The 16,707-nt window shown below is 48.1% G+C and overlaps 2 protein-coding genes across 7 annotated transcripts in view; one reads left to right on the top strand and one right to left on the bottom strand.

Annotated features, from left to right (window-relative positions):
• USP36 (ubiquitin specific peptidase 36) overlaps nucleotides 1-14,323 on the bottom strand; it is a 44,962-nt gene extending 30,639 nt beyond the window's left edge. For 2 of the 6 annotated variants that reach the window (XM_064270632.1, XM_023556843.2), the window contains exons 1-3: nucleotides 10,570-13,555; nucleotides 8,318-8,579; nucleotides 7,494-7,715 (exon numbers count right to left, since the gene is read on the bottom strand). In XM_064270632.1, coding sequence (XP_064126702.1) covers nucleotides 7,494-7,715; nucleotides 8,318-8,570 — 475 coding nt within the window. In that variant the 5' untranslated portion in view covers nucleotides 8,571-8,579; nucleotides 10,570-13,555. The other 4 variants (XM_010596914.3, XM_023556842.2, XM_064270633.1 and 1 more) reach the window with 4 other exon arrangements.
• LOC111752597 (uncharacterized) lies at nucleotides 10,716-14,257 on the top strand. Its single transcript, XM_023556723.2, has 2 exons — nucleotides 10,716-10,909; nucleotides 13,369-14,257. The coding sequence occupies exons 1-2, from the start codon at nucleotides 10,716-10,718 to the stop codon at nucleotides 14,255-14,257; spliced, it is 1,083 nt and encodes a 360-aa protein (XP_023412491.2).
• Nucleotides 14,324-16,707: the final 2,384 nt, after the last annotated feature.

Raw genomic sequence — 16,707 nt, 5'->3', positions numbered from 1 at the left:
GCCTTTGCTATTGTAAGGTTGCTACGATTAGCAAGACATTTAAAATGTTACTGTCTGCAGTGCACAGCCACCTTTCATCCTTTCTTTTTAAAAAAATATAACTAACTTCCCTGAATACATCATACAATCCAAAACTTCATGAACAAAGCGCTACCTAAGTGCCCCCCTCATCTCCCACCGCCCCCCGCCTCCTGCCCTACCCAGATTTTTGTTATCATTCTTTATTCGTTCTCTCTTTTTAGTTTTATCACAGGTTTGTATACCTAAATATTAAATGTCTTGCTTGTGTTTCGACTTTATAAACAGGAGCTCAGGCTGTCTGCAGTCTTCTGGGACCTTTCTGCCTCACTCAGCGTTACTAAGATTTGTTCACGCAGCTGTAATTCATTTTCTTCACTGCTCTGTGGTAGTCAGTGTGACTAAGCCAAAATTCATGTACCTATTTTCCCGCTGATGGGCACTTGGGCTGCTCAGTTTTTCGCCATAGACATTTTTTCACATGGGTTTCCTGGTACCCACGTATAAGAGCTTTTCTGGAGGAGTAGAACTGCTGGGTGATACATGGTTTGAAAGAGAATGCCAAATTACTTTCCAAAGTGGACCAGGAGTACAAAAAGTATCTCACTGGTCTTCATTCCAGCATCGTCAGGCCTCTGAATTTTTATCCACCACAAAGGTGTGAACTGTGCCCCACTGTGGTTCTAACTGCATCTCCCTGAATACCAGCAAGGCTGAGCTTCAATTCACGTGCTGCTGACCAAGAACCCCCTCATCTGTAAAATGCTGGCTCAAAATTTTTACCTATTTTGTAAACAGGTGGTTCTCTTCTCCTTGCTGATTCGTCCTTTTTCATATATTCTCAATTCCAATCCTTTGTTGTTTGTGTGTGTCACAGATCTCGGCCCCCATTTGTAATTGGTCTTTTAATTTTAAACGCTTTTATAAACCAACGTTCTTAATTTTAATGCAGCTGAATTTATCCATTTTTTCTTTTATGGTGAACGCTTTCTGAGTCTCAAGAACTCACCCACCCCAAGGCTGGAAAGAGATTTAACTATGTTTCTTATAAAAGCTTTGCTTTCCTTTTCACATTAAGTTTTTAATTCACTTGAGGCTGATTTTTGTGCATGCCATGAAACGGGAATCCAGCTTAACTTTTAAGTTCCATTTATTCAAAATGGCAGATGCACACACGTGTGACAAGCTGACACACAACACACTTCTGAATCCACGTGGGTTTGTTTCTGTGCTCTGTTCTCGATTTCAGTGGCCAGTAGGTCTCTCCTGGCCCAACGCTATCACACGTAAATTTCCATAACTGCACAAATCTTTGTCATTGCTAGGGCACATCCCTTCTCGTTCTTCACCTTCGGAAGCGCCTTGGCTGTTTCTGGTCCTTCGCCTTTCTTTTCCATGTAACTTTCAGAATCAACCGGAGCTACATTAATCTACACATTAGTTTGGGGAAAACTGACTTGTTCATAATATAAGCCTTCCCTCTGCAAATAGAACTCCCTCTCCATCTATGCAGGTGCTGTTCCCTGTCTTTGGTAAAGGTTGTCCATGTTATTATTTGCCATGGAGTTAGCTCTGACTGACGACAACCTCACGTATAGGGGAAAAAAGGAAATGTCTTCCGGTCCTGTGCCATCTTCATGACCGTTGGTATGTTTGACTCCATTGTTGCAGTTATTATGTCAATCCAGCTCATGGAGGGTTTCCCTCATTTCCACTGACCCTCCACTTTACCAAACATGATGTCCTTTTCTAATGACTGGTCTTTCCTGATGACATATCCAAAGTAAACAAGTCAAAGCCTCGCCATTCTCACTTCTAAGGAGCATTGTGGTTGTATTTCTTCTAAGATTGATTTGTTGTTCTTTTGGCAGTCCACGGTATATTCTTCATCAAAACCACAGCTTGAATGCATTGATTCTTCTTCTGCCTTCCTTTCTCACTATCCAACTTTTGCAGGGCTATGAAGCAACTAAAAAGGCCATGGTTTGGATAAAACGCACCTGAGTCCTCAAAGTGACATCTTTGCTTTTTAAAACTTTAAAGAGATCAAAATCTATTAAGAAAACATTCTGCATCCCACTTTGGAGACTAGTGTCCGGGGTTTTAAATGCTAGCAAGCGGCCATCTAAGATGCATCAATGAGTCTCAACCCACCTGGATCAAAGGAGAATGAAGAACACCAAGGACACAAGGTAACTACGAGGCCAAGAGACAGAAAGGGCCACATGAACCAGAGACTACATCATCCTGAGACCAGAAGAACTAGATGGTGCCTGGCCACAACCGATGACTGCCCTGACAGGGAACACAACATAGAATCCCTGAGGGAGCAGGAGAACAGTGGGATGCAGACCCCAAGTTCTCATAAAAAGACCAGACTTAATAGTCTGAGACTAGAAGGACCCCGGCGGTCATGGTCCCCAAACCTTCTGTTGGCCCAGGACAGGAACCATTCCTGAAGCCAACTCTTCAGACATGGATTGGACTGGGCAATGGGTTGGAGAGGGATGCTGATGAGGAGTGAGCTTCTTGGATCAGGTGGACACTTGAGTCTATGTTGGCATCTCCTGTCTGGAGGGGAGATGAGAGGGTGGAGGGGGTTAGAAGCTGGTGAAATGGTCATGAAAGGAGAGACTGGAAGAAGGGAGCGGGCTGTCTCATTGTGGGGAGAGTAACTGGGAGTATGTAATAAACTGTATAAGTTTTTATGTGAGAGACTGACTTGATTATTAAACTTTTACTTAAAGCACAATAAAAATTACTAAGAAAAAAACTTTAAAGAGATCATCTGCAGATGTGCCCAATGTAACGTGTACATCCTGCTAATCCATACCTAGGTACTCTACTAATTTGGTTGGTATTGTAATTTTTTTAAATAATAGCATACATTTTTATACCTGCTTACCCTTTGGTGTAGAGAAAGTAAACCGAATTTGCACATTAACATTCTATCTAGCCATGCTGCCAGCTTCCCCTTGCCAGATTTCTAGAAAATTGCCCATTCGTTCTCTTGGTTTTCTATATAGACAACCACATCCTTTGCAAACAATGGTGCCATTTCCTTCTTTCTCGTATTTCACCGCTATGGCTCCGACCAACACAATACTTAATAGAAGTGGTGACAGTGGCCATCCTTGTTTCACTCCTGGGTTTAAAGCATATGTTCCCAATGTTTTCCTATTTGGAATGATGCTTCTTGTAGGTTTTTGATTATTGTTAAGTGCCGTTGAGTCGGTTCCAACTCACAGCGACCCCATGTACCACAGAAGGAAACACTGATCGGTCCTGTGCCAACCTCACAATCCTTATGTGATGGTTAGGACAGTGTGTCACCTTGGCTGGGCCATGATTCTGTGTTTCGGCAGTCAGATAATGTTGTGATCACTGCCCTGTTGAGATATGATATGTAATCACCCTCATGAAAGGATCTGCTGTGAGCAGCCTATCAGTTGAAAGGGACTTTCCTTGGGTATGTGGCCTGCATCAAATACAACTAGACATTCTGGCAAGGCTTCTGGGCTTTTCCTCATTCTGGACCCTGCAACTGACTTCTGTTCATCTACCTCCGGTTCCTGTGACTTGAGCTAGCAGCTTACCTGCAGTCTTGCCTGCTGATCTTGGGATCTGTCGGTCTTCGCAGCCTGTGAACAATAGCGCTGCTCTCTGACCCGCTGCCCCTGGGGCTGCCAGACCTTGTAGCTACATAACCAGGAGAAGCCTCTAAACTGACACACGCATTCGGGATGTTCCAGTCTCTACAACCATGTGTATATTTATACTCTTTACTGATTCTGCTTCTCTAGAGAACCCAGCCTAAGATGCCTTGTTAGGCTTGAGCCCACTGTTGCAGCCACTGTGTCGCTCGATCTCACTGATGGTCTTCCTCTTTTTTTGCTGATTCTCTACTTTACCAAGCATGAGGTCTTCTCCAGGGACTGGTCCCTCCTGATATCATGTCCAAAGTATGTGAGAAGAAGTCTCGCCATCCTCACTTCCAAGGAGCATTCTGGCTGTACTTCTTCCAAGCCAGATGTTTGTTCTTTTGGCAGTCCATAGTATATTCGATATTCTTCACCAACACCATAATTCAAAGGCATCAATTCTTCTTTAGTCTTCCTTGTGCATTGTTCAGCTTTTGTACACGTATAACTGAAAATATCGTGGCTTGAGTCAGGTGCACTTTAGTCCTCAAAATGACATCTTTGCTTTTAAATACTTTAAAGAGGTCTTTTGCAGATCTGTCCAACACAATAGTCGTTTGATTTCTTGACTGCTGCTTCTATGGGTGTTGATTGTGGATCCAAGTAAAATGAAATCCTTGACAACATCAACCTTTTTTCTGTTATGTGTTCCATTTCATTTTTGACTTCTAATTTTCCCAGATTCATAGTTCATATGCTCCATGTCCCAATTATTAATTTCAGACTGCAGAAGGTGGCAAAAATCTTTATTCCCAGCATCGCAGACCACATGACTATCCAATTTAAGAAGACCAACCCACTAACACCTAGGTTATCGGTTATCAGTCTTTAAGTGTTCCATTTCATTTTTAACGACTTCCGATTTTCCTAGATTCATACTTTGTACATTCCACGTTCCAATTATTAATGGATATTTGCTGTTGTTCCTTCTCATTTTGAGTCGTGCCACATCAGCAAAGAAAGGACTAAAAAGCTCTACTCCACCCACGTCATTAAGGTCACCTCTACTTTGAGGCGGCAGCTCTTCCCCAGTCGTGTTTTGAGGCCCTTCCAACCTAAGGGGCTCCTCTTCTGCCACCATATCAGACAACGGCCCTCTGCCACTCATAGAGTTTTCAGTAGCCAACTTTTACAGAAGTAGATTGCCAAGTCCTTCCTCCTAGTACATCTTAGTCTGGAAGCTCTGCTGAAACCTGTCCACCATGGGTGACCCTGCTGTATTTGAAATACCAGTGGCAAAGCTTCCAGCTTCACAGCAACGTGCAGCCTCTGCAGTATCACAAACGGACAGACCCTTTATCCCCTTTATCAGGTTAAAGGATCTCTCCTCTATCGCTGCTTCACCAAAAGTATTTTATCACAAATTTTTTGGGCATCTCTTTTCAGGTGCTTTCAATATGTTAATATAACAATAGTAATTAAATCTGTTGTTAGGTACCATCAAGTCCACTCTGACTCATAGTGACCCCACGTGACAGAGCAGAACTGTGCCATCATGAAGATGGTGTGGGACGGCAATGTTTTGTTCTGTTTTACACGGGGTCTCCGTGAGTCAGAGCTGACTCAACGGCAACTAACAACCATTGCCAAAACACTAGCAAACCTGCAGGGTTTTCTTAGCTGTAATCTTGACGGGAGCAGATCACTACCAGGCCTTTCTCCTGAGAGCTGCTGGGTGGGTTCAAGCCACTGACCTTTCAGTTAAAAGCCAAGTGCTTAACTGTTGTACCAGCAGGGCTCCTTCAATTAATTCATGTTACAGAATTAACAATAAGTTCCAGAGGGTGCTTACTGTGTGCCAAGTAGGAGTCTGGGCAGCCTACACAGTCCATTTCAGCCTCACAACAAGCCTGTGAGGTAAGACGGTGTTACTTCCCAACAGAGGACCAGGAAGCACAGAGGCTAAGTGACACGCTCCAGGACTCACGGCTTTTAAGTGCAGAACTGGAACGTAAAGCCTGAAGGCCAGACTCCAGTCCGTGCTCTCCGCCCCTGCACTGAGCGCTCTCAGCTCCTGTTCAGGTGCTTTCTAATATCTGTAAGCCCTTGCAGCTCTTTTACGAGACTGTCAAATTCAATTGTTCACTGTTGTTGCTGGTTGCTGTCAAGTCAGCTCCATCTCACGGCAACCTCACATACAACAGAATGAAATGTTGCCTGGTCCTGCGCCATCTTCACGATCGTTGGCAGGCTCGAGTTCACTGTTGCGGCCACTGTATATCCCGAGTGCCTTCCAACCTGGAGGGCTCATCTTCCAGCACGATATCAAGACAGTATTCCCTTGTGCTCCACAGGGTTTTCGCTGGCTAATTTTCTTAATCAGATTGCCAGGTCTTTCTTTGTGGTCTTAGTCTGGAAGCTCCACTGAAACCTGTCCACTATGGGTGACCCTGTGGGTGTTTGAAATACCGGTGGCATTGTACCAGAGTACAAAAAACTGACAGATGGGTGATGAAGTGTTGTATCTAGAATTCTTATATCTATATTCATGAATAAGGTGAAACTGTAATTTTTCTTTATCGTGCTGTCCTTGTTGAATTTTGTTACCCAAGCTGTAAGAACCGCATAGAAGGAGCTGGGGAATACGCTCTCCTTTTCTAGCCTCTAGAAGAGCTTGCGACAGGTTGGAACAATTTGTTTCCTCAAAGTGTCTCAGAACTCACCTAAAAAAGCATTTCAGCCTGGTGTTTTCTTTACGTGAAGATTTTTAATCACTGCTTCAATTTCTTTCAGAGTTTCTAACAACTATTCACTTTCTATTTTCTTCAGTTTTTTTTTTTTTGCTTAGGAAAAAAAAAGATAAAAGTTTATTTTTCTCTCCTATATAAGTCAGGACAGATGATCCAGGCAACTCAAAACTTCTTCTATCCTGTTGCTCCACCATTCATTTTATTTTTTTAAAAATAATCTGTATTACTACAGTGAACAACAACAACAAAAAAACCCCGTTGCCATCAAGTTGATTCCGACTCACAGTGACCCTAGAGGACAGAGTAGGACTGTCCCATAGGGTTTCCAAGGAGCATCTGGTGGATTCAAACTGTTGACCTTTAGGTTAGCAGCTGAACTCTTAACCGCTGCACCACCAGGACTCCTTATTACTGTAGTAAAACGTACTAATTCTTGCATCAGAGTACAACAGCTCACCCTGAGCTTTGTTTTGGTTTTTTGGGCTTTCGATTTTTTCTCCCCATTTTCTTCAGTTTTGACGAGTCATATTTTATTTCATGTTTACTTAACCCATTTTTAGCTTCTACCTCGGGGCGTGTTTTATAATGAAAATAAAACATTGGTGGGGAAAGAGGAGATCTTTGCTTAGCTGGCACTGAGGTTCTGTCTATGTGATGGAAAATGTGGCAATGGACGTTGATGTAATAGGTCTCACTGAATTGTACTAGTAAAAATTGTTGGATGGGCAAACACTGCTACCCACATTTTCTCAATAAAAAACACTGGTATAACATGATAGATGTATAAATTAATTGACTGTACATATTTTGGAAGTGTCTTTTGAAAACAACTATAGTCTTTGGGTAACTACAAACAAGAGTTTGCAGCCCACGACTCTCTCTGAGTGAGCTGCTCTCCGGACCTTGTCTTGCCGCTGGCACAATTCAAAGGCAGGCTTTATCGGTTATTATGTGCTCTGACCTTCACTCCTGAACTTGACCCCCACAGGGAATGGCTGCCCCAGGAATGCAGGGGTTATTTAGCGAGAACACCACCTAGTTCTGAGGGCTGGCAGCCAGCCCGACACTGGAAAGGGACACTCACAGCTCCGAGCGTGCTCCTTGGACAGCAGGTAGTTGGCGAGAGGTGGCGTATAGGTCAAACACTGCACAGTAGAGTTCAGGAAGCAGGTGTTGCCGAGGTTGTGGAGCCCCGCGCCCACGCGGTAAACACGCTCCCACTTCAGAGACAGCTGCTCTGTGGGGAAGAGCACCTTCTGCGGGGCCGGGACACCATCGGTGCAGCTTTCGTACACGTGCTCACCGCCTGAGAGAGAGGACAAGACAAATCTGGGCATGGATAGAGTGCCAGCTGGACCACGGAGAGAAACGGCTTCCAGGAGCTGTCGCACGCAGTCCCTTGGTGCACGGCACTGAAGGGTGGCTGGTGTTTCCGCGGACTAGACGCTCCTAGGAAGCTCAGGAGTAGACCAGCAACCTCACAGGACCGTTCAGGCTGCTGAGGTCCGGATTCAAGAGCATGTCTACGGATTGGAGGCCAAGATCCAGAGAACGACCGGCTGAAGAAGCCAGGCCCTGGCAGCTTCATCACACCCTGGCCCCACACAGCCCACCCCACCTCCCATCCACGCAGCCCACCCCCCCTTTCCTATTCCCAAGGCTTGTGTTTGATCCTATTACACCTGGGGGTGGGGCAGGGAGAGCTCCAAAAAACCAGTCCGCACACAGAACTCTTTCCTATCGGCCCTGTATCATTACCTGTGACTGAAACCCACTGACCCTTGTAAGATTGATAACCCTCTGACTGATCCCGTTTTGCCCCTAATAATCGGTCAGCATTTAATCCACCACATAGTCAGCAAGCTCCCTGGGAAGGCTTCTCTGTCAGCGTCTGAGAGGTGTCTGTACCCTGTCTCCTGGCTTGGGGTTCACTGCCGCTCTTGTGGCGACTGGCTTCCTCTGTTTTGGGGTTCAGCAACACATATTTGCTCTTCAGGGATTCCAGCTGGTAGGAGAAGCTCTTGCTGGCAGGCTCAAACTCGATCTTCTGGAGTAGGACCTTCTTGGCAGAGGAGGCCAGGAGTTTCCCCAGCTCCCCATCATCCGCCGAGTCCTTGCGGCCAGGCTTCAGCACTTCCTTCAGCTTATCGACAATTGGCATGGTGCATCACTGTGGGGACAAGAAGGGACACGGAGCTCAAAAACTAGGTCCCGGGAACAAAAACCCTGCTTCTCTGAAACTGTAATTCTTGTAAGACATTGATTACACACACACACACCTGTGTAGTAAGAGGATCAGCATCATACACAAACCCACGTAGTAACCCAGCACGGCAAGTCAGAGAAGGACACGAATCTCTATAGACTTCGCTTTTCAAAATGAGGCTCCAAGCCCCGAGCCACATGTGGCTGCTGAGCACGTGACAGGAGGCCAGTTCAAACTAAGATAAGCTTAAGTATGAAATGCGCAACAAATTTTGAAGGCTTAGTGTAAGAAAGGAGCCCTGGTGGTGCAAATGCTCAGCTGCCAACTGAAAGGTTAGCAGTCCGAACCTACCAGCAGCTCCATGGGAGAAAAGACCCAGTAATCTGCTTCTGAAAAGACTGTTGCTGTTAGGTGCCATCAAGTTGGTTCTGACCCACAGCGACCCTATGTACAACAGAACAAAACACTGCCCAGTCCTGTGCCATCCTCACAATCACTGTTATGTTTGACCCCATGTTTGTTGCAGCCACTGTGTCAATCCATTTCGTTGAGGGTATAACTGCCCATAGGGTTTTCTAGGCTGTAATCTTCACGGAAGTACGTAAGGAAGTGTTTTCGTAAAGATTACAGCCTAGAAAACCCTATGAGGTAGCTCTACTCTGTCGCATGGGGTCGCTATGGGTTGGAATTCACTTGATGACACCTAGCAACAACCACCTTAGGGAGAAAGATGTGGCGGTTGGCTTTCATAATGATTACAGCCTTGGAAACCCTATGGTGCAGTTCTGCTCTGTCCTATAGGGTCGTTGTGAGTCAGAATCGACTCAATGATAGTGGGTTTGGTTTGGTTTTGGTCAACAACAACAAAGTATAAGAAAAAAATGCAAAATATCTCAATAGTTTTTATATCGATAAGATGTTGACATAATATTTTACATATACTGGGTAAGATAAAACGTATTATTAAAGTTGGTTTTACCTGCTCTTTATTTTTTAACATGGCTACTAAAGTTTTTTTGTATTACATTTGTAGCCTGCATTGCATTTCTATGGATATAGACTATCTTCTTAAAAGTGAGAGGTGAGTGAGAGAGAAAAAGAGAAAAGTAACAGGAGTAGGAAAAATGGTGTAGATATGAGGGGCTACACCTGAGCGAGTCTCTCCCCAGGCCACGGATCAAAAAAGGAAAAGAGAAAAGCCAAGAGGGTGAGCGGGCAGATGACAGGTGCTAGCAGCCGGCACACGTGGGTCACTCCCAACTCCATCACCTACTAGCTATGAAGTCCAGGGAATGTCACTGTAACCTCCAAGCCTCCTAGTCTTCAACTGTAAAACGGGGACAAAAACAGCTAAGGCTGCCGTGAGGATGAGTCAGAGACAACATACCCTTCCTACAGGAACAGCCGCCGGCAGGGGAGTGCTACTATCCCCATAGCAGCCTAGATCCATAGCGCAGGGGAGACCCCACACCTCTGACTGCTTTACTTGTATTCACCACGTTTCTTCCCACCTGCCACCGTGCAACTCAACCATAGCAGTCAAAGTGCAAAGACTATCTGAGTCACGCGTAGAAAAATGTGTTCCTTAAACGGCCCACTCATATCAGAAAAATGACGACCCTATCTGGTGTCCAGGATCCAGCCTGCCACAAGAAGCCACCTAGGCAGGGGCACCCCAAACTCTGTGCTAGTACCAGTCAGGCCCTCTCCCGCCATGTCAGGTGGTCATTCAAGTTGTCATTAGGGATCACTGAATTTCATACATGGATCAAATTCCTGTTTCTAAAGAAATCTCTGTGAAGTACAGAAATGTATGAAACTTATTTTAAAAAAGCAAGCATGGGTTTTCTGATTGGAGGAAATCAAAGATCCATTTCTAAGGGGCGGCATCTAAGAGGGCCACGCAGGGAACTCGGTGGAATGAAGGGCAAGGCAGAAACCTTTGCAGGCTTACCTGGGAGGGCTGAGCATGGGCCAGCTGCTTCTGCAGCAATGAGTCCAGAATTCAGGAAGGGATGGCGTCAGGCTGGGTGGGTGCGGGGCTGGGACCTCACGTGCAGGTGCCACCCCGGCCTGTTAAACCACCCGAGTGGCCAAGCGATGGTCCGCAAGGGGCGTCCCACTCTGTGGGATGAACAGCAAGATCGTCATGGAAGGCCAACTCCCCGGTCACCGCCTGTAGCATGGAAATTCCCATCACCTCTCCCCATCATCGACCAGGAACAAATCGTCGTCAAGGCTACAGAAATGCCCCACACAGGCCTCAGGAGGAGTGGGGAGAACTATGCCAACACGTACGCATTACTGTAACATACACCACAGGGAAACCCTGATGTCTGCTCACTCTCTCAACCCTGACACCAGTGAGAATACTCTCCCCACTCACCAGCCAACAACAACCTAACTCTCATTTGCAAAGAGCAAGAGGTAACAAGACAATCATCACTCATGTTTGGGTGTCTCAAACAAGCAAAATGTCAGGAAAAAAAATCAGGGCAGCAATCAGTTGCCAAATTTTTACTTTGCTAAGTGTGAGTTTTTTTTTTTTAATTGCCATCTAGAATCATCACTGTGATTGCATAAAATTAATGTACTCAACAGAAAGCTTTTCCCTGCAGAAACATGCAAGCATACACAATGCAAAGACAGCAGCGCAGTGGACCCACGTTCTCACCGTTCAACTTCAAACGTTTCTGAGCACAGCTAACTATGATTCATCTGCCCATACCCAGGTTATCTGAAAGCAAATTTCAGACATACCATCGCCCCCAAAATGAAAGCGTATCAATACACACACAAACCCAAATACGTACGTATATGTATATATACGTATATACGTAGAAAGAGCAAAGCCCTGGTGGCACAGTGGTTAAGAGCTCAGCTGCTGACCAAAAGGTCAGCAGTTCAAATTCACCAGCCGCTTCTTGGAAATCCTATGGGCAGTTTTCCTGTGTCCTATAGGGCTGCTATGAGTCCGAATCAACTCGATGGCAATGGGGTTTATAGAGAGAGCGAGTAAGTGAGCAAGAGAAAGCCTGGTGGAGCAAGAGTTAAGTGGTTCGGACCTACCCAGAGGCTCCGCTGGTGATCTGCTCCCGTCAAGATTTTAGCCTAGGAAACCCTACAGAGCAGTTCCACTCTGTAACACACGGGGTCGCTATGAGTGGGAATCAACTCCACGGCTCCCTGTGCGCTTATTATGTGTGTGTATACATAGATAAACACGGTCTCAGAATAAAGGACGAATTTGTATTTAGCTTTATGAAAAACTCTCCAGAACATCATTTTGTCAAGACTCACACCTCACAGGTGAGCACTTTGTGAAGATGGATGTGAGTCCACGGTATGTTAGCCAGAAGATAGAATTTGGGAGTTAAATGGCTTTGTCGTTGCTGTTGTTAGGTGCCATCGTGTTGCTCCCGACTCACAGCAACCCTATGTATAACAGAACGAAACGCTGCCCAGTCCTACGCCATCCTCACAAATCATGGCTATGCTTGAGCCCACTGTTGCAGCCACTTTGTCAGTCCATCCCGTTGAGGGTCTTCCTCTTTTTCACTGACCCTCTACCAAGCATGATGCCCTTCTCCCGGGACTGGGTCCTCCTGATAACATGTCCAAAGTAAGCCATCCTCACTTCTAAGGAGCATTCTTCCAAGACAGATTTGTTTGTTCTTCTGGCAGTACACAGTACTTTCAATATTCTTCGCCAACATCATAATGGCTTTAACCCAACTGGGTTAAATGGCCTTAGCTCAATTTAATTCGAGATCAGTAACTTAAATAAAGGACACATATCCCATAACCCACTCCTGAATGTGGAATCAGAGGTTTTGTACAATTTTTTGAGTTCTGACAGAAATAACAGGTTCTACTTCATCCATTCGACCTCAAGCAATAACCTAAGAATGATTTCTCTGAGGTACAGGAAACGAAAGGACAAGGTCCTGCTATCTCTCAGCAGCAAACCCTCTGAAGTACGCACTGATAACATAAACACTCTCAAATCTCACTAGGGACAGCCTCTCCATGCCAGATTTCTCACCGTCCGGGAAAGGACCCTACTTACAACACCCACGGTAACGTACTTGTATCTTTGTACTTCCAAAAGTACTCAGACACTGCTGTCTGAGAACACCACTCAAACACATTCTCTCTCCCTCCTCACTTTTCCAGTATAAACTGCACCCCAGACTCATGCCATCAGCCATGTGCTGCGCGGAGAGGAGAACAAAACAGACCCAAGCTGCATCCAGTACCTGCTTTTAAAGGGGGGCCTCTGGGGCGTCTCTACAGAGCGCCTAGCCCAGCCGCGAAAAGGGCAAATGAGCATCTCTCCTAGAAGTTTCCTTACCGAAAGTGAACTCTGAGCACTAAGATAGTTCCCTCTCATCTCCGTCTCGGCTTTAGGGTGCTACTCTAGCAGCCCAAGGGAGACCCAATCCCACCTGAAAAAAGCCAGGGGCCTTTTAAAAGCCCAAGTCCGTCCGGAGCCCTGAGCATCACCTTCCTGAGTGACCATGACAAGGTTACCCCCTCCACAGCGCTCACCGCTAGCTTACAGGAAGCGCGTAAGCCCCGCTATGCTGACCCGCAGAGCGCTCTCCCGAATCTGACACAAGCCCTTCCAGAGCACCTGGCTCTGGGCAAACGAGGCTTCCGAGGGCAGACTGCGCCCAACGAGATACAGGCCAGGCCGCCGCCTCCCCGGCCCTGCGCCCCCGGCTCGGGGCGAGCTCTCCTTCCACCACAGGCCAGGATTTGCGGGGGATAGTAGAGAGCGGAACCGCCGCAGCTACAATGTACCCCACGGGGGCACCCCAAGACCCCTCCAGGAGGTCACCGAGAAATCCTTGAGTGCACGGCGCAGCCCAGCTCGTGCCCCCCGGCACCTCCTCGGAGACACCCCGAGATCCCTGCGCGCATGGCGCAGCCCGAGCTCGCTCCCTCGGCCCCCTCCACTGGGACACCCAGACCCCCCTGTGGACACCCCGAGGCCCCTCCTCGCGGTCACACCAGACCTCGTCGAGGACACCCTGGACCTCTGCGGACATCCCGAGGCCTCTCCTCGAGGGCACCCCGAAACTCCTCGTGGACACCCCGAACCTCTGCGGACACCGCGAGACCCCAGCTTGAGGACACCTCGGAATTCCTTGCAGACACCGCGAGAGCCCCGCGGACACTCTGACCCTGCTTGGGGACACCCCGAGGCCCCTCCTCGCGGACTCTCCAGATCTCCACTGACACTCCGAGGCCCCTCCTTGTGGACATCCCAGATCTCCGTGGACACTCCCAGGCCCCACCTCGCGGGCATCCCAGATCTCCCCAGACACCCCGAGGCCCCCATGGACACGCGCTCACGTTACCTGGCGCCCCGGGAAGCGCCAGGCCGCGCCTTCCCGTGCCCCCAGCCCGCGGAAACCCAGCCCCAGTCGCTCGCGCAGCGCTCTCCCCCGGGCTCGCGGGGATCCCCGCCGCGCCGTCCTCCCGCAGCCTACCGGGCCTCCCGGCCGCCCGCTGCAGGCCTGCGCAGCGCTGGCGTCTCCCGGCCCGCGGCCCTGCACGCGCACCATCCGGGCCTCCGGCGCCGAACACACGTGTCACAGCGATGCTTAAAGGCGCCGCGCCCTGCCGTGCGATGAGCCAACACGGACAGGCCCCGGCGGCTTTAAGAGGCCGGGCTACCTGCGACCCACTCTCTCTGGACCCGCCCGCAGCCGCCTGATGCGCGGAAACGTCACTACCCCATACCGGGGCCCCGCCGGCCTACGCGATGACGCAAGCACGCAGAGCCGCACGGGCTGTGCCGTCGCGCTGAGGTTCCCCCAGAGCACGTGACACGTCCTACTTCCGGGTCGGCGGGCATGCGGGGCGGAGCGAGCTGAGCGTTGTCCCGGGTCGTTTCTGGTTTTCCGTCAGCTGCCAGGTGTTAAAGCGCGCCCGGCGCCCCCGACAGGGAGGTGCACGGGCTAAACCCTGCCCTTATCCCGGAGAGGGCACGGCACGGCTCAAGGCCGGAGAGAAGCGGAGCAAAGCGCGGGCGGCTCTGCGTGCTTGCGACTTGGGCTCCGACGTCTCGGGCGCTCAGTGTCATCGGTAAGGAGGACATACCAGACCGTGCGCCGGTCGCGGTCCTGCGGATGACGGCAGCACGGCCGAGAAAGCTGCAGGAGGGGCGCTTTCGGATGCGGGGATCCGCCAAGCGGTGACGTTTGACGTTTGAAGCAACCGCAGACCCCAGCCCACCTCCCTGAGCCCACCCTCCGTCCACGAACTTCATCCCATAACAACTTTGCATTAAAGTCTTGGTCGAATTTTTGCAAAAGATTTTTTATTGCTTTTGCAATATTTTTTAAATGACCTTGACCTGGATACTGTTGAATTGTACCTGAGCCTTGTGACCCTGGAAAACAGCAGAGGTTAAGAAATCTCACCCTTTGTGTTCCTGGAAAGGCCCCGTGAGCTACTTATGAAAAATCAGCCATTGAAAACCCTTTGGAGCACAGTTCTACTCTGATGCACATGTGGTCGCCTTGAGTTGGAGTGGACTGGACAGCATCTGGTTTGCAGGCGTGTGTGTGTGTGTGTGTGTGTGTGTGTGTCTGTGAGTATGTATGTGCGTAAAAAGAAGGACTTACTGCAAAGAACTTCCCCGTAGGACTCTGGCGCCTTCTCCTTTGCCTATAACAAGGCTGGACAAAGAAACTTCAAATTCCTTTTCCCACTCCTTTGCATTCTGTTTAATAAAGTCTCTTCCTACTGGTCCTTAAAAAAAAAAAAAACCGTTGCCATCCGGTGGATTTCAACTCATAGGGACCCTATAGGACAGAGTAGAACTGTCCCATAGAGTTTCCAAGGAGCACCTGGTGATTTTGAACTGCCGACCTTTTTTTTCTAGCAGCTACTTAACCACTATGTCAGCAGGGTTTTCCCGTACTGGCCCAGAGGTGTTTATTTGACAACCTGATTCAACTTCTTTATCTCCCTCCTTGTCCAGGGCAGGTAGAGAGCCCTGTGTTTCCTGGTCTGGCCTCCAGCAGCACTGTTGAAGAATAATCAACTGTTCCCAAAAGGCAGAGCTTTGCACACATAATCCTATCTGCTTTGTCTTTTTTGATAGATAAATAGGAATGGTGAGGGGGGGTGAGTTTAGGGGCAAACAAGGTAAAGCTCAAGTTTAGCTTGTTTGCTCCTCCCCGCAGTCCTTAAAGCAGGTAGTGGGCATGGAGAGAAAAAAATAGAATTGGAATAAAACCCACCTTGTAATTATTACTTTTTATTAGTTACTCTCAAGTCTTTTCTGACTTACGGTGACCCCACGTGTGCAGAGTAGAACTGCAGTGGAAAGAGGAAGACCCTCGAGGTGGATTGACATAATGGCTGCAACAATGAGCTCAAGCGTAACAACAATTGAAAGGATGGCGCAGGGCCGGGCAGTGTTTTGTTCTGTTGTGCATAGGGTCGCTATGAGTTTTCAAGGCTGTGACCTTTCAGAAGCAGATCACCAGACCTGTCTTCCAAGGTGCCTCTGGGTGGGTTTGAACCACCAACCTTTCTGTTAGTAGTTGAGCACTTAATCGTTTGCAACACCAACGGACTCCTAGTTATTACTCAGGTGCTGGTGCTTTTTTCTTTAAGCAAACAAGCAAAAATGAAACCAAATCAGCCTGAGGTTGAGCCTCTGCCCTGTGGGTAAGAATTCTCATTTAGAGCTTCAGGTTGAGGCTGGCTCTTTGTCCCCGGGCATGAGTTTCCACTCAGTCTGCTGTCATGGATTCAATCGTGTCCCCAGAAACGTGTCAACTTGGTTAGGCCATGATTCCCAGTATTGTGTGGTTGCCTTCCATTTTGTGATTGTGATTTTATGTTAAAGAGGATTAGGGTGGGATTGTAACACCCTTACCCAGGTCACAATCCTGATCCAAAGTAAAGGGAGTTTCCCTGGGGTGTGGCCTTTACCACCTTTTCTCTCTCAAAAGATAAAAAGGAAAGGAAGCAAGCAGAGAGGGGGAACCTCATATCACTAAGAAAGCAGTGCCCGGAGCAAAGTGTGTCCTTTGGACCTGGGGTCCTTGCGCTGAGAAGCTCCTCA

This window comes from Loxodonta africana, chromosome 18 (assembly GCF_030014295.1).
Source record: "Loxodonta africana isolate mLoxAfr1 chromosome 18, mLoxAfr1.hap2, whole genome shotgun sequence".
Taxonomy (NCBI): Eukaryota; Metazoa; Chordata; class Mammalia; order Proboscidea; family Elephantidae; genus Loxodonta; species Loxodonta africana.
This window is presented reverse-complemented; position numbering and strand designations above follow the sequence as displayed.

Excerpts from the sequence above, each read along its gene's own strand:
- LOC111752597 (XM_023556723.2), top strand. The coding sequence starts at position 10,716 with ATGGTCCGCAAGGGGCGTCCCACTCTGTGGGATGAACAGCAAGATCGT. Across the intron at positions 10,910-13,368 it reads GGGGAGAACTATGCCAACAC|GCCAGGATTTGCGGGGGATA; the intron begins GTACGCATTACT and ends CTTCCACCACAG.